Source organism: Vigna umbellata, chromosome 1 (assembly GCF_029865625.1).
Source record: "Vigna umbellata cultivar VRB3 chromosome 1, Vumbellata_1.0, whole genome shotgun sequence".
Classification (NCBI taxonomy): domain Eukaryota; kingdom Viridiplantae; phylum Streptophyta; class Magnoliopsida; order Fabales; family Fabaceae; genus Vigna; species Vigna umbellata.
In genome coordinates, this window is record NC_142165.1 from 89434731 (window position 1) to 89450721 (window position 15991).

The 15991-nt window shown below is 32.4% G+C and overlaps 1 protein-coding gene across 3 annotated transcripts; it reads left to right on the plus strand.

Annotated features, from left to right (window-relative positions):
- Window positions 1–5101: 5101 nt before the first annotated feature.
- Window positions 5102–9035, plus strand: LOC148206749 (putative disease resistance protein At5g66900). 3 transcript variants are annotated; one of them, XM_088104668.1, is made up of 6 exons: window positions 5102–5348; window positions 5453–6061; window positions 6622–7022; window positions 7192–7550; window positions 7790–7998; window positions 8089–9035. In XM_088104668.1, the coding sequence occupies exons 2-6, from the start codon at window positions 5455–5457 to the stop codon at window positions 8913–8915; spliced, it is 2403 nt and encodes an 800-aa protein (XP_087960794.1). In that variant the 5' UTR covers window positions 5102–5348; window positions 5453–5454; the 3' UTR covers window positions 8916–9035. The 3 variants fall into 3 exon arrangements, with proteins under 3 accessions (XP_087960794.1, XP_087960795.1, XP_087960793.1); XM_088104669.1 differs by having other exon boundaries at window positions 5102–5274; window positions 5450–6061; XM_088104667.1 differs by having other exon boundaries at window positions 5102–5274.
- Window positions 9036–15991: the final 6956 nt, after the last annotated feature.

Below are 15991 nucleotides of genomic sequence, written 5' to 3' on the forward strand. Positions count from 1 at the left end.
ACAAAAAACAATCATGGGGAGCGCAGTTGGCACATTTGGGTAGCGCAAATCAACTTTCAGTACAAAACTGCAATTTTAACCTGGTAATCGATTACAACCTCTCTGTAAGCGATTACAAGTGCATGTGTCCAGTGTGTGCGTGTGCAGGAACATGTTAGGTCATTGAATTGTTGAGAAAAAATGTCATTTAGGTGCTTTCACGTAAGTTAGATGAGCTCCATAAGCATTTATGGCCAATTTTCTCCCTGGTAATCGATTATAGGAGTCTTGTAATCGATTACCAGAGAAAAAATGGTCATTTGTACAGAAACTTTAACTATACTCCCCACCTGGATGAACAACACTCCCCAACTCTGTTTTTCTGACATTTGCTACTTGTTTTGTTCTTAACTTTCTTCACTAAACTCCAAATAAGTTGATTCTTGTTTTGTTGGAATCTAGACTCAAAGAGCTTTCAAATGACTACTAACTCATAATTTTTAGACCACTCTACTAGGTGCAGTTAATTTCACAAAAAAAAAAGTTTTTCTAAGCTTTCTAAATGAGTTTACTTTTAAGTTATTGTTTCATGTTTGCTATTTTAGATGGGTGAGTGAGTTTAATGGTCATGAGTGGTCTTTAGTGCACCAATAAACATGTTAGGTCATTGAATTGTTGAGAAAAAAATGTCATTTAGGTGCTTTCATGTAAGTTAGATGTGCTCCATAAGCATTTCTAGCCAATTTCTGCCCTGGTAATCGATTACTAGAGGAAAAATGGTCATTTGTACAGAAACTTCAACTATACTCCCCAGCTGGATGAACAACACTCCCCAACTCTATTTTTCTGACCTTTGCTGCTTGTTTTGCTCTTAACTTTCTCCATAGAACTTCGAACAAGTTGGTTCTTGTTTTGTTGGCATTTAGACTCAAAGAGCTTTCGAATGACTGTTAACTCCTATTTTTTGAACAACTGCACTAGGTGCAATTAATTTTCAAAAAACAGCGTTTTTTTAAGCTTCCTAAATGAGTTTCATTTCAAGTTATTGTTTCATGTTTGTTATTTTAGATGGGTGAGTGAGTTTAACGGTCATGAGTGGTGTTTAGTGCACCAATGTATGATGAACTGTTATGTACGTTTTCTAATACCGTTATGTACTTTTTAATTTCAAAACTTGTGGTTTGATGAACTGCTGTTACGTTTTCCTATTAATGTATGTGGTTTTTAATATTGTTATAATTTTTCATTACTCAATACCCTTCAGTATTCCTTTTTTATTTGTTTAATATTGAAGTATTCCAACTTGAAGTATTCCAATAATGATCCATCCATAAAACCTTCAAAACACAGTCAAAAGGACTCCAAAATAACCTTAAGGAGTGCTTAAGCCAGGCTTGGGTAGTTCTTGTCAACTTTCAGTACAAAAGAGGATTTTTTTCCCTGGTAAGCGATTACAGGGTCCCAGTAATCGATTACAAGTGCATCTGTCCTATGTCAATGGTGCAGGACCTCACTTGTCAACCTATAAACACCCTTAGTGGGTCTTCCCTTCACATAGGGGTGACAGAACTGGACATTTGTTATAACAATCACAAAGGATGAATCTTAAATAATACTACAAAAGGACAATTGAAATGAATATAACAATCAATTAACCAATATCTTTATTAACATTCAATAAAATTCTTCTGATACATTTACAACTATCCATACTTTAACATATACCAATATTGCACTAATCACAAATTACATAAATCAGTCAAGTTTGGGACTGTGTACGGAGTTCTACAAACTCACTCAAAATTTCATTCAAAGTAACAAAGCACTTGGTTTTCAATGAATGCGAACAAACAACTACAAAAAAAAAAAATTGGTTACAAATAACCAACAAAAACCACCAAAATGATCACCAAAAGCCAAAAGCAAAAGCTCAACCCCAAAATACGAATACGAAAAAGGAAAAAAGTGCATACCTTGTTCGAAGAACCTATGTCAGCGGACGAACCCATTGCACAAAAAAAGCTCAGAACTTCGACACAATCAACATCGAAGGAGACACTTTGAACAAACCAACGACGGAGATCGGTCGTCGAAATCACGAACTCGACAAAAAAAGAGAGACTTCGAACGAGGCCAGCGACGACGGAGATTGCCGAGCGTCGAGAGAGATTGCTGAACGTCGAGAGAGAAATGCACAAAATGGAGAGAGAAGTTCAAATGAAACTGAAAACCCTAAAATTGAGAGAGGAGATAGTGTTGAACGAAGAAAGGTACTTTCGGAATAATGAAATCTAAAACCCTGATCCCTTTTTCAAATCAGATTTCTTTAAAAAAAATTTCAAAATGGCCCAATACAACACTGACATGTGTCGTTGCCAAAATGTTGTCAAATTTGCGTTATCAACATATCGCGATCCTTATTAAAAAACAGTTTTGTTTGTTGAATTTTTCTTTCATTATATATTAATTACTAAAATAAGTCACATATTTATATATCCTTTGGGTTTTATTTTAGCCCTGTTTGTTTCCAAGGACATAATCACGGGAACACTGGTTTAAAATGAAAGTGGAAAAAAGAAAATAAAATGGAATGTCATATTTTCTTTAAACTTTTTTTCTTCATATGTAGAGAAAAACAGGAAATATATATATATATATATATATATATATATATATATATATATATATATATTAGATACATATAAATAAATTAAGTATTATGATCAATAATAATAATATAAATAAATTTCTATTTTAATAATAGAGATAATTTGACATTAAGAGAATGAATTAAGTAAATGTGAATTAGACATCTTGTTGGGAATTCAAGTGTGAATCTAAGTCCCATATTGGATATAAATGAAATAGTAGGGCACTATATAAAAATAAAATATCCTTAACTTATTGTCTTAAGATTTTAGATAAAGAGTGATGTGAATCCTTTATATGGTTGAACTCATATGTTATTGGTGTTGTTGGAAGTCCCACATGGTCAATTTAGTTAGGCTTAAAAACCACTTTCTAATAGGTGTTTTGTGTCTCCCCAGTGAATCTCCTCTTAGCCAAAAATAGCTTTCAGAGGTAAAATGATCATTGGGTCAATAGACCCATAATAAAGATCCACTCAAATAAAGGTCAATGTAAGTCACTCCTATAAATGTTATTTTAATTTAAGTTTAACCTTCCTTCTTACTAGCATTACCATAAAATGTTAAAATGTAGGAGGTTCAGCTAATACTAAAAGGATGAAAGAAGTTTGAAGGACCAACAATATATGCCAAAAACATCTAAGATGAAAAAAAAAAACTTTAATAAATATATTGTTAACCAAATATAAACATATTCTTCTCTTAGATTTTACATTTTATTTATTTTTTGACTTAATAAATATATTATTGACCAATAAACATGTGATGTTTTTGTGAGACCTATTCAAGAAAAGGATGCTTAATTGAAAGAATAATATATTAAAATGGTTAAATTGAAAAGAAAAAAAGCGAGTAATAATATGTATAAAATAGGACCACTTAAGAAGTAACTTTCATTTGTTTTGGTAAAAAGTAGGACACACTAATTAATACCTTTATTTTTCTTTCTATTGCTCTTAATAAATGGATATACGTATTAAACGTGTGGAGGTAATATAACGTTTGAAATATTATATAAAAATACTGTAATAATGTTTCACAGGCGCATCCGTATTCGATTCGTGTCGGTTCCGTATATGTTTTATTTGTGATTTTTTAACAATAACAATACGCTGGCGTAGCCTAGTACATAAATTTGCCTCTATATATTCACACACACAAAAATGAGATACAAAGTTCAAATAAAGAAGGAAATGGAAATAAAAAATAACTTAACAAAAGGAAAGAGAAGAAATAGATAGTTGAGGCTTGAAGAAAAAGAACAGCAGATGAAAGAGAAACGTGCGAGAAAAAAGTAATAACTAGCCTAAAAAACCTAATTGCATTCATAGTTTTATATGAATGTTATTAAAATAAGGTAAAAATTTGGTCCAAACCTACTAAAAAATTATTTAATCTAACATAATATACAAAACTCCTTTTATCCTACGTTACTGCATCCACAAGCAGCTGCAGTGAAATTTTATTTAATCTAAAACAATTTCTCCTCTCCCTTTTGCCTTTGCCCACCAACAACCACTACTGTGACTGCCACCAGCCACCCTTTTGCCTTTTCTTTTTCAATTTTGTTATTCTTTTTTCTAGTTCTCTACTTTCACTATAATTATTTTGCAAAAAAAATATACTTATTTTCCAACAACAATAATGGCTAATGATCAGATAGTCCAAGAACATCTCATAAAAGTGACTCGGGTTGGAAACATTGTCACCCGATGGATGAATCAAATTTAAATACCAGTGTTTGTAATTATTGTGGGAAAGTTATGAAAGGAGGAGTATTAGACCAAAAGAACATATAATGGCAACGAAGGGTAATGTTGTTGCTTGTACCAGCCTTCCACTTAATAATAAATTATATTAAAAAATAATTATATTAATTTTTTTTTTCATTTTATTAAATTATAATTTTCTTAAATTTTTAAAATTAATTATAATAATCAATTTTTAATTTTTTCTTTTTATAAATATTTTTATCCATAAATATAATATTAATAATTATAATTTCATATTATTTTAATAATTAAAAATATTTTGACAATTTTTAATTTCTATTAATTAAATAATTTCTTTTATTTGTTATAATGTCAAATTTTATATTAATTTTTACATTTTTTTTTTAAATTTATTCTAAAAATCTTTGCTAGTGTTAAATTGTCTTCAATGTTATGCAAATTTTAGCTCAAGAATACTACCATTTTTTTAAATAATAATGATAATGTGACGTATTTTTATATTTATTTTACAGAAAATATACTATAAAATAATCATAAAAGATAAAATTTTACATTTTTTCAAGGAAAAAATGAATAAAAAAAATTTAAAAATAGTTTCAAATAAATATAAAAATTTTGTGTGTAAATATCAGTATTGTTTCTCTAATTATTTATTTATAATAAGCACGATTATTTAGACAATTTCTTACTGTATGTCCATGTGAACATTAAAGAGTGCGTGAACCTCAACTTGCTAAGTCATAGCCAGTTGATCTCACTCATCCCAAAGTCATGTCAACTAAAAGCTTTGTAGGAAACTTCTGCTTAACACGAAACACGGTTTGGAGGGAAAGGGCAGAATTTTGATGTGAACAAAAATATCTGGTACCTGGTTCTTCAACGAAACAGCATCTTAGAAGGAAAGAGAAAAAAAAGTAAAAATTCTTCGGAGCATTATTGTTGGCATTCTTTGTTATTTCACCACACTTTTTCTATTTTCTTAATTCCGGTACCTTATCATTGAGTTTGTTTGGTTTACATACCAGTGTTAGAACTTAGATCAAAGTTTCTGGTTTTGGGTGTTTTTAGTTAATTAGTTTCTGTGTGCAGTAGTCATGGCTATGGTTCTGGATGCTGTTATTGGACAAGTGCTTGATGAACTGCTGAGCACTGTTATTGCAATGAAAGACAGGGCAGTGAAGTTCAGAGCCACCCTGGAAAATTTGCATTCTATCCTCAAAAAAGTAGAACCGATGGCTAGGGAGATAGATGGTCTTAACAAGCGATTGGATAAACCAGCTACAGAAACGCAGAAGCTGATCGATGAGATGGAGAAGGGGAAGGAGCTTGTTATTGAGTGCTCCAAAGTTGATTGGTGGAATTGCTGTTATAAGGCCAGTTCCCAAGAGAAACTTCAAGACGTGATCGATTCTATTACTCGGTACTTTCAATTGGATATGCAAGGAAATATAAATGTCATTGTATTGGAGAACCAGCAGCTGCTGAAGAAGCTTGTGGAGAGTGTTCCGAGAAGGATTGCAGGCTTGTGCTCTCCACCTGAACCCCCAGCTTTCACTGTTGGGCTGGATGTTCATTTGGGGGCGTTGAAGTTCAAGTTGCTGGAGAATCATCATGAGGGGTCGGTGCTCACGGTAACTGGAGCAGGAGGTTCGGGAAAGTCAACGTTGGCCAAGAAGTTTTGTTCTGATGAGGAAGTTAATGGTATGAATGTGTCTATCTGATCATCTTTCACTTCTCGCATTCGTATTGTTTGAAAAGTTGTTTGAGGGTCTTTTTGGTCCTATTGATCTCAAACCATTAGGTGGTTATTTAACTTCATTACTAGTTACTGGATACTATTGCTACCGAATCTAGTGAGGTTGACACTTTTAGTCATAGTACGCAAGCTATTAACTACAAGTGAATGTTTTGATATCAGAATGCAACAAATGGGTTTTAGGCTGTATTTGGAAAGCCGTTACAGTTTTATCAAAGGGACCTTTTACCCATTTTGAGGCAGAAACATTGAACTTGATGAAAATACAAGAACACTTAATCCATTAGGGGAATATCTGTGTGAATGTGGAGAGAATAAAATGATTTAAGTAGTTGAGAAATGAAAGTACTTTATATGTTCTTGATGATGTCCAAAATAATTGGCCTAAGAAGCTAGATTTTATTTTCTGTGAAGGTCATATTTTCACTTGTTTTGTAAACTTGTGTGAGGAATAGTAACTTTAGAATGAATATCCAGAGCTCTAAACATGTTGAAATTTGTTTAGGTAAATTCAAGGACAACATATTCTTCATCTCCTTAGTGGAATCGCCCAAGTTGAGCACCATAGTGGAGAGACTGTTTGAACACAATGGTTACGAGAAGCCACAGTTTCAAAGTGATGAGGGTGCAGTTTATCGATTGGAAAATTTGCTAAAACAGATTGGAAAAAAACCCATATTATTGGTCCTGGACGGTGTTTTGCCAGAGTCAGCATCCGTAGTTGAGAAATTCGTGTTTCAGATCCCAAACTACAAGATTTTAGTGACATCAAGATTCACAATTAAAGGATTTGGGCAGCCATACTTGTTGAAATCACTGAATGAAGCTGATGCTTTACACTTATTTCGCCACTCTGCATCCCTGGACCAGACCAGCTCTAATATTCCCGATACTATTGTGCAGAAGGTATACTCTCTATTGCTCAATTATAGTATTGCAAATGTGGTGTGTAAAATCATAACTACGGAATGCTTGTCTAAAAAGTTTTCACCTTCCAGTAATGGTAATAGCAAAATAATGCTAAATGTTTTAGTAGCAATCTCTGATTTCATTGAACATATCAAATAAATTGCAGATAGCAAAAGGGTGCAGTGGTTCTCCCTTGGCACTTATAGTAACTGGAAAATCTTTAAGTCTTGAAGAACCAGTGGTTTGGCACAACAGGGCGAGGATATTGTCGAGGGGTCACTCTGTTCTTTATTATAGTTCTAGTAGCGATGGGCTTCTTACTTGCCTCCAAAAAAGCTTTGATGACTTGGATGCTAAGCTTGCTGAGAGTTTTATGGACCTGAGCTTATTTCCTGAAGCACAGAAGATACCCGCAGCAGCACTTGTTGATATTTATGCAGAACAGCGTGATGAAGACGATGACATTGCAATGGAGAATATCCATGACCTCGTCAAAAGGAACGTGGCTGATCTTGTTGTCACAAGGTATGGCGAATTACTGCTTCTCATTGGAGAGCATCCATGCATTAAACCATACAAAGTCATTCCAAGTCATCTTGAAAAAGATTTGATATTTGAGTTATTCTCTAGATAGAAACCATTATCCTATTGGCGCTTTCTCCTATAACTGTTACAAAATTTACTTCTGCTAGATGAAGAGAATATTGTTTGTGCTGTTTACTGTGCATTGACTAATGAGCGATTGATTTATTTTCATTGATCAGGAATACTACGAGTGGAACAGTTGACTACAATTACCACTATGTTACGCAGCATGGTCTTCTTCGGGACCTAGCCATCCATCAAACAAGAAATTTGCCGACTGAGAAGAAGCATAGGCTAATAATTGACCTCAGAGGGAACAATATCCCCAAATGGTGGACTACACAGAATGAGTATCACATTGCAGCCCACTCATTATCCATATCAACTGGTATGTTCATCTTTCTATCTCGGTGCACATATGGTATGCACACATGCTGACAGAGTTCTCAAACACTAATTATTGAGTCTGATTTTGCAGATGAAGAATTCACTTCAGAGTGGTGCAACTTGCAGCCAAATGAGGTCAAGGTTCTAGTGATGAACCTTAGAGAAAAAAAGCGCTCTCTACCACCGTTCATGAAGAAAATGAATAAATTAAAAGTCCTGACAATAACGAATTATGACGTCAATCGTGCTGAGTTGGAGAATTTAGAGCTGCTTGATTATCTTTCTGATCTCAAAAGAATCAGGTTAGAGAAGGTTTCAATTCCTTTCCTTAGCAAGACTGGAGTGCCACTGAAGAATCTGCACAAGTTCTCTTTCTTTATGTGCAATGTGAACGAAGCCTTCAAAAACAGCACCATCAAAGTTTCTGATGTGCTTCCAAATTTGAAGGAGATGAACATTGATTACTGTGATATGGAGGAATTGCCGGCTGGACTCTCCGATACTGTTTCCCTAAAGAAGCTAAGCATCACAAACTGCCATAAACTTTCAAAACTTCCTACAGGAATTGGAAAGTTGGTGAATTTGGAATCATTGAGGCTTACTTCTTGTACGAAATTAGAAGAGTTGCCAGACAGCATCACAAGCCTTCATAAACTGAACTTTCTTGACATTTCTGACTGTGTAAGTCTTAGGATGTTACCAGAAAACATAGGGGAGCTGGGTAGTTTAGAAAGGTTGAATTGCAGAGGTTGCAACAGATTGTCTGAATTGCCATACTCAGTGAAGGACCTTGAGAGCTTAAGAGTGGTAGTATGCGATGAAGAGAGGGCTGCATTATGGGAACCTATCAGATCCATGTTTAGTGATCTAAAGCTAGAGGTAGTCCTAACCGATTTCAAACTAGATCCTCTTTTATAACTTGCATTCTGGTACTTGGTTTTGACAACACAATCGCATTATTTGGAGGCATGTATATTATATTCCGAGAACCAAATCTGTGTACTTCAAAATTATTAGGAGCTTTTGTTGTTTTCTCTACATTTTTTGAGTGATCACATAATTTTTGAGTATGAATTGTAATTGAACGATATACTATAAAAAATATCCTGCAGCTCATTGCTTGAACATTCTAGCGAATGAGATTATTGAATAATACAGAAGTAAGCTATTCATTGGGAAGTAATGTGTATGACGAATTGCTTTTTTGAGGATCAAGAAAAATTAAGCCCAATTCTGATAATAACAAATTAAAATTGTACAATCTGATGTGAAGTATTCCACAATAGCACCGTTCCAGTTTCAGACAAGTGTGCAATTTGGAAGAGATAAACATTGACTAATGACTACCTTTACATAGTGATCAATTTTAATTTCATAAAATAAATTTTTAAAGTGTGGTTTTCATTTAATTATATATTATATAATTATAATTTGAACCTATATATAGTTGATATAATTTTTTTAATATATTCTACAATTAAATATCTGTTGATGGTTTGACAATAATCTAACCATATATAATACGATAAGTTATTAAACTTAATTAGAATAAGTTATGATTTCATTTTAAAAAGTAAATTTTATAATTTAATCGTACAAAAAATATTTATAAAATAATATTTATATTTATTTATATAATTAATTTAAACTTATCCAATGTCTAAAATTTCTTATATTTACTCAAAAGGACAATAAAGTTTCATAAATTGTAGAGGTAGCATAGGATTAACGAAGTTGTCAAGCTGAATCACAAGTCCTGGTGATAAGATGATAGAGGTGACCAAGCTGACTTCAACTAGCTTTATAATGTCCATTTTTGTAGTTGGGTATAGTTTGGCAATGCAATCAAGAGGATAAAAAAAGAAAAGTAAGTTAAAGTAATCGACATATAGTAGGGATGAAGGAGAAAAGGTATCATTGTATATGTCGATTATTTTAACTTACTCGTCTAATCCTAATCCACATTTCTCACTTATCCAATTTGTTTCTCTCTCATCTCCATACTCTCTCTCACCCACATAATTCTAATTGAAGTGCAATCTTTCGGAAAATCAATGCAATTAGGAGGATTCGATAAAAGGACATCAATTCAAGTCTTGGATTTTCGAATTGAGAGAGATATTAAGAGAAATCAAGAATTCTCGCTATTTCTTATATTCATGGATAGGTTGAGGCAAAATATCATAAAAAATACTTAAAAATAACTAACATACTGGCAATTTGAAACGAAATATAGTTCCAAATCCATGTATTCTTTTTGTACCATCTTTTTTGTACTAGATTCAATTAAATTGGAACGAAATTTTTCATTGTTTTTCGAATTCTTTTTATTTTAGTTGTTTTCATCTTTTTCTTAGATTCGATTGTTGCGGGTTGCTTTTAATTAACTTCTAACTTATAAATCTTTTTATAACTCTTTTAATTAGTATTTTTAATTTTTTCCCTTGGAGCTATAATAGGGATGACGGAGAAAATGTATATTGGAGTAAGAGATGAAAAAGAAAGGGTTAAGAGAAATGAGAGAGGTGGGTAAGGGTTTGAAGGTTTTTTGTTTTTTTTAGTTTTAAGAATGAAAATTATTCAAATACCCTTGACTTTAAAACTTATAATCCATAATATATAAGGATATTATTGTTTACTAAAACTCAGTACACATTGCTAAAATGTACCAACTGAAAAAATATTATCAAATTTAAAAAAAAAATATAATATGTCAATTTGATAAGAATTTTGACTTAATTTATATCATTATATTGAATTGGGTCAAACTGATATGATTTTCTTCACAATAACATAGTATCAAATTAACAAAACTTGTTTATTTTTATAATTTTTTTTGAAATCATTCTATTTCGATAATTTTGAAAAAAAAGTTTACACCATTTTGGTGTTTTTGCTAACAATATATACTTTAAATAAGATATGTTCTATTTGTAGTTTAAGTCATAATAAGTACTTAGAACGAGATTGATTGTTGATCATTGAAGTTTGGCAAATCACTCTCTTAAATTGATCCCTTCTAATATTTTAATTTTGTGTTTGTTGTCTCTATTTTTAGAAAAATTAAATAATATTTAAATAAATTCTAAGATCATCATATAATTTAATGAGTTAATGGTTATTTGCCAAAAATCTTACCAATAATTTAATCTTAAAAGTAATTAAAATTAAATAAATCTTTAAATTGTTTATTTATAAAATATATTAACTTGAAACTGATTTTAGATAAGTCTAGTTTATTCTTTTTAACGTATTACTACTGATGTTCATGTATGATTTATTCATTTTTAATACAGTTTTGTCTGATTATGTTATTTTCATATTTATATTAAGAAAAAATATATATTTACACTTTTTTTTTCTGATACAAAGTAACTGCAATTTTGTTGATATAATAGAAGAAATTTGTAAAAAGAAATCATAAAAAATATACTGTTTTTTAAATTGTAATTTATGAATATTTTTAAACAATTATTCGTTGAAATTTTATAAATGTTTTATTTTCTTGTGTTAAAATTAATATTTTTGGGTTAATTATATTTTTTGTCCGTAAACTATCATGCGTTTTTTTGTTTTAGTTTCACTTTTGCTTCATTTTAATCAATAAACGGTTAGATTTAGTTATCAAGTACCAACTTAATTTTTGTATGATCTGGTTAAAGTGTGCTATATGTGATGACGTGTGTAAATCTTTTATATGTTTTTCTGAAATTGAAAGTTAATTTGTTTTAACTAAACTCAAATTAGGATTTTAAAGGGTTATTTACTTCAATCGAAATGAAGGAAATCGTGATTAGAGTTCCTTATTTCAATCTTTGCGGATCTTTATTTCAATCTTTTATGCTTTGTACTTCAATCGAATTAATGAAATGGGTTTTTTACTTTAATCTTTACAGTTACTTCAACCGAATTAACGAAATTATGATTAGGATTCTTTATTTCCATCAAATTGGTGTGGTTGTGGGACTTGGTGTGCTTGCTGTCAAAGACGTCATATAAACTGTGCAGACCAGAAATGATCTCATGTGCTTTTGGTTATATTTTCTTAAGTGATTGAACATGAAATGTCAGTTTTAAGTGCTGGAACGAATGGTTTGAAAAGCCTATGGTTGCTCTGATGTTAGATGGTACGAAACTGGCGAGGAGTTGGAAAACTTCTACTTTTGTATGAGTACATAATGCATTATCTTTCTTTGCGTTTTGCTTTCGGAGGAAGTGACCTTAGCCTTGTTAATTGGCTCGATAATAATAGTTTATTCTAATGTAATTTATACATTTAATTGGAAACATCCTCACAGGACCTGTACCTGTTGTAATAATGTTAGATTATTGCAAAAGAAAACGTTGGATTATAACGGTCAAAACTTTAATTGCCAACAACGTTCATATTCATTTTATTAAGTGTTCCAACGGTAAAATATTTAATGGCTTTTTATTGATTTTATTCTTTCCTAACTCTTTAAATAGAGAGTTTTTCCCCATTCCAAATCCATCCCAAGTCAGTCTTCTCTCCTTTTCTTTTCTTCTTTTCCTTTTCTAAAATTATTCTGGGTTTATTCTTATACTCTGTTTAGAGTTCCTTGCTAGTTCTGAGATCCTCATAAATTCTGAGAAGTTCCTGTTGTATCCTGGGAGGCTTGCGCAATACACCGCGGATAAGTCCTTAAGGACAGTGATCTACACGCCTCAGGAAATTGCGGTTTGAGTTTTGATTATTATTTTTACTACAATCTTAAGGACTTATATTTCAATCTCGTTACTGTGAAAAGTAAAAAAAGGTATGGGAAGCTTACTTTTCTTTACTTTATGATGAATGTGAACATTTTCTTGAGTATCTTCTTATGATTATGAAAAACTATCTTTGCATTTAAATGGTGATTAATTTAATTGAATGTTTAATATCATGATTGAATATTTTGGTGTGGTAGAATGATTTATGAATTTTTGGGTTGATCATGTAATTATAAATAAATTGTATTGTTTCTTGTGCGTTATCATCCATGCGTTATCATCCATTTGAAATTCAAGCAATTGAATTCTAAGTAATTGAATTCTACATAATAGAATTCTATAATAAATCACAGAATGAAATGCTATAAGAATTCACGTAATTGAATTCTATATCAAGAGAGATTAAAAGTTTGTGTTTTAGAAATATAGTAACAGTAAGGTTTCGTTTAATTGCAATTAAAATTAAAATTAGGGTTTTGGAGATTCTTTAATGAGGGATTAATTGGAATTAGAGCTTTCAAAATCCCTAATCAATGACCAAATAAATTGTTGGGTGTTGCTCCCTCCACCACCACAACCTTCTCCCTCCATCTCCCCTTTACTATTTTGCCCCTCAGTAAAATTTTATTTTTAGAATTATTGTTTTTTAATTTTACTCATTTATAACATATTTCACTGATAACCTACGTAGTTCCTTGTATGAGTAAAATATTTTTCTGCAAAGCTCAGTGATCGTGAAAAGAATTATCAAGCAATCTTCCTCTTGCTTTCGATGCAGTACGTGGTGCAGTGCGTTTGTGGTGTAATGTGCTTGTCGTGGTTCCTCTCCAGGTACGTAGTCATAATCCTTCCAATAATCCTAAACCCTAAACCCTAAACCCTTCCAATAATCCTTCCAATAATCCTTTAACCCTAAAACGTAAAATGAAAACGAATCCGTTTCGCCTTAAACGGATGTTGACATCCGTTGAAGGATGTCATCCGTTTAAGCTTTGTTTTAATTTTATGTTTATGTTATTATTTTATTAGATATTTTAATATTTTGATTTATTATTTTTGAATATCTTTTTAATGTATTTTAATAATGTATATTTATATTAGTTTATATTTAAATATTAAAATATTAAAATAATAAAATAATAAAAATAAAAAAATTTAACTTTAAGGATATAATTGGAATTAAAGATAATTGGGGAGGTGGAGGGAGAAGGCTGTGGAGGTGGAGGGAGCAACACCCTAAATTGTTTCATAAAGCCAGAGTTTTCTTTCCTTTCTCGTTCTGTTTCCAATTGGGCCTGAACCTATGGGACCCAATTAAGGGTCCAGCCCTTATCTCCTTCGAAGGGCCACAGAGATGCCATCATCCTGTTCTTTCATTTTTCTTCATCACGCGAAACCTAGAAGCTCGAGGCTTATGTTCTTTTTCTTCACCGCGGCAACTCAACGTTGGCGGCGAGGTCGCGGCAAGGGTGTCCTGCAACGGTGGTGTTTCCACGAGCGTTTAAAACTCCAACTTCTTTCTCTCTCTTTCTCGCGAGCAACCAACCTGGAGGGATTATTGATGGCGCTGCGATGTGGGTGAAAACAGCGACAACATCGAGTTTTGGGTTCCATTTTTGAGAATTTTAGATCTCGTGTTTGGGGATTAGGATTCCGAGCTGTGATTTGGGGCTTTCTTCTACCTCTGTTCGTAGCATTTTGTGGTCCTTTGTTGAGTTTGATTCTCGCCTTGAAGTTCTGGTTCTCGAAGTTTTGGATTATCCCGTGGTGGTGGTTGCACGAGCGACGGCAATGGAAGTGCTGGTCGGTGCGGCATGGATGTTACGGTGGTTGGCCGAGGAATCTTTCATGGGCCTGACTTGATCTGGGCTGGGTTAATTGGACCGTAAAAATCTTTGAGGAACAGATTTGGAAATTAATTCCAAAATTTATAATAAGAATTTTAATTGGGCTGTAGGCCCAGAGTCTGGCACGGAGGACTGTGATTGGTTCAAATACTTGAACTGCAAACCCAGAGTGTCTAGTTGGGCTTGGGTGCAGGTTTGGGTCTGGAGAACTCATAATCTATTGTTTTAATTAATGAAAATAAATTGTAAAGTGAGAGAAGAAAAATTATTATTAATTATTTAGTAATTGTTTGAAAATCAAATTAATTTAAAAGAGAAATTAATTTGATTCAAAAAGAAAATTAATGGGTTTTAAATTAAATGGGAATTTGATTTTAATGATGGGTTATAGTAATAAATGATCTATTATTTTGGAATGATATTTATTATTTGTTATTTATTGTTTGAGTAGAACCCATTGAGCATATAGTATTTTTGAATTTTGAATGAGACTTTAGATGTCGATGAACGATGATTGAATAGTCTCATATTGAGAATGAAATTGTCGCTAGAACTAAATTGTTTCTAGGATCAAAATTTGAAATGAAAGACATGGGTGAAGCCAATGTGATTTTAGGTATTAGAATCATAAGGAAGGGAGATAGTATATTACTATCCCAAGAATAATATATTGAGAAACTTCTTAAGAAGTTTAGGTTTTATGACCTCACCAGTGAGTACCCCTTATTATGCTAATTCTAAGTTAATGAAAAAAAAAATAGAGGAGAATCATTATCTCAGCCTTAGTATGCCCAGATAATTGGGAGCTTACTGCACTTGATGAGCTTTTCTAGACCTGATATTGCTTATGCAGTAGGTAGACTAAGTAGGTACACTCAATGTCCAAATCAGGAACATTGGGATGCACTTGCTAGGCTTATGAGATACTTAAGAGGTTCAATGGATTATGCCATTGAATATAGTGGATTTCCCGCTGTACTAGAAGGGTACAATGATGCTAACTGGATCTCTGATTCAGATGAGACAAAATCCACTAGTGGTTATTTATTCACACTTGGGGGTGGTACGATTACATGGAGATCGGCCAGACAAACAATTATTGCAAGATTAACAATGGAATCTGAGTTTGTCGCTCTTGAGATGGCTGGTAGTGAGGCTGAGTGGTTGAAAAACTTCTTAGCAAACATTCCACTAGGAATGAAACCAACCCCATCTGTGTCAATACACTGTGATTGTCAATCGGCAATAGCTATAACTAAAAAACAAAAATTACAATGGAAAGAATAGACATATTCAATTGAGACACAATTTGGTGAAGTAGCTGCTAAAGAGTGGAATTATTTCCATTGACTATGTGAAGTCAGAACGGAATCTAACAGATCCTATGACAAAACCCTTGGTAAGACAAATGATATT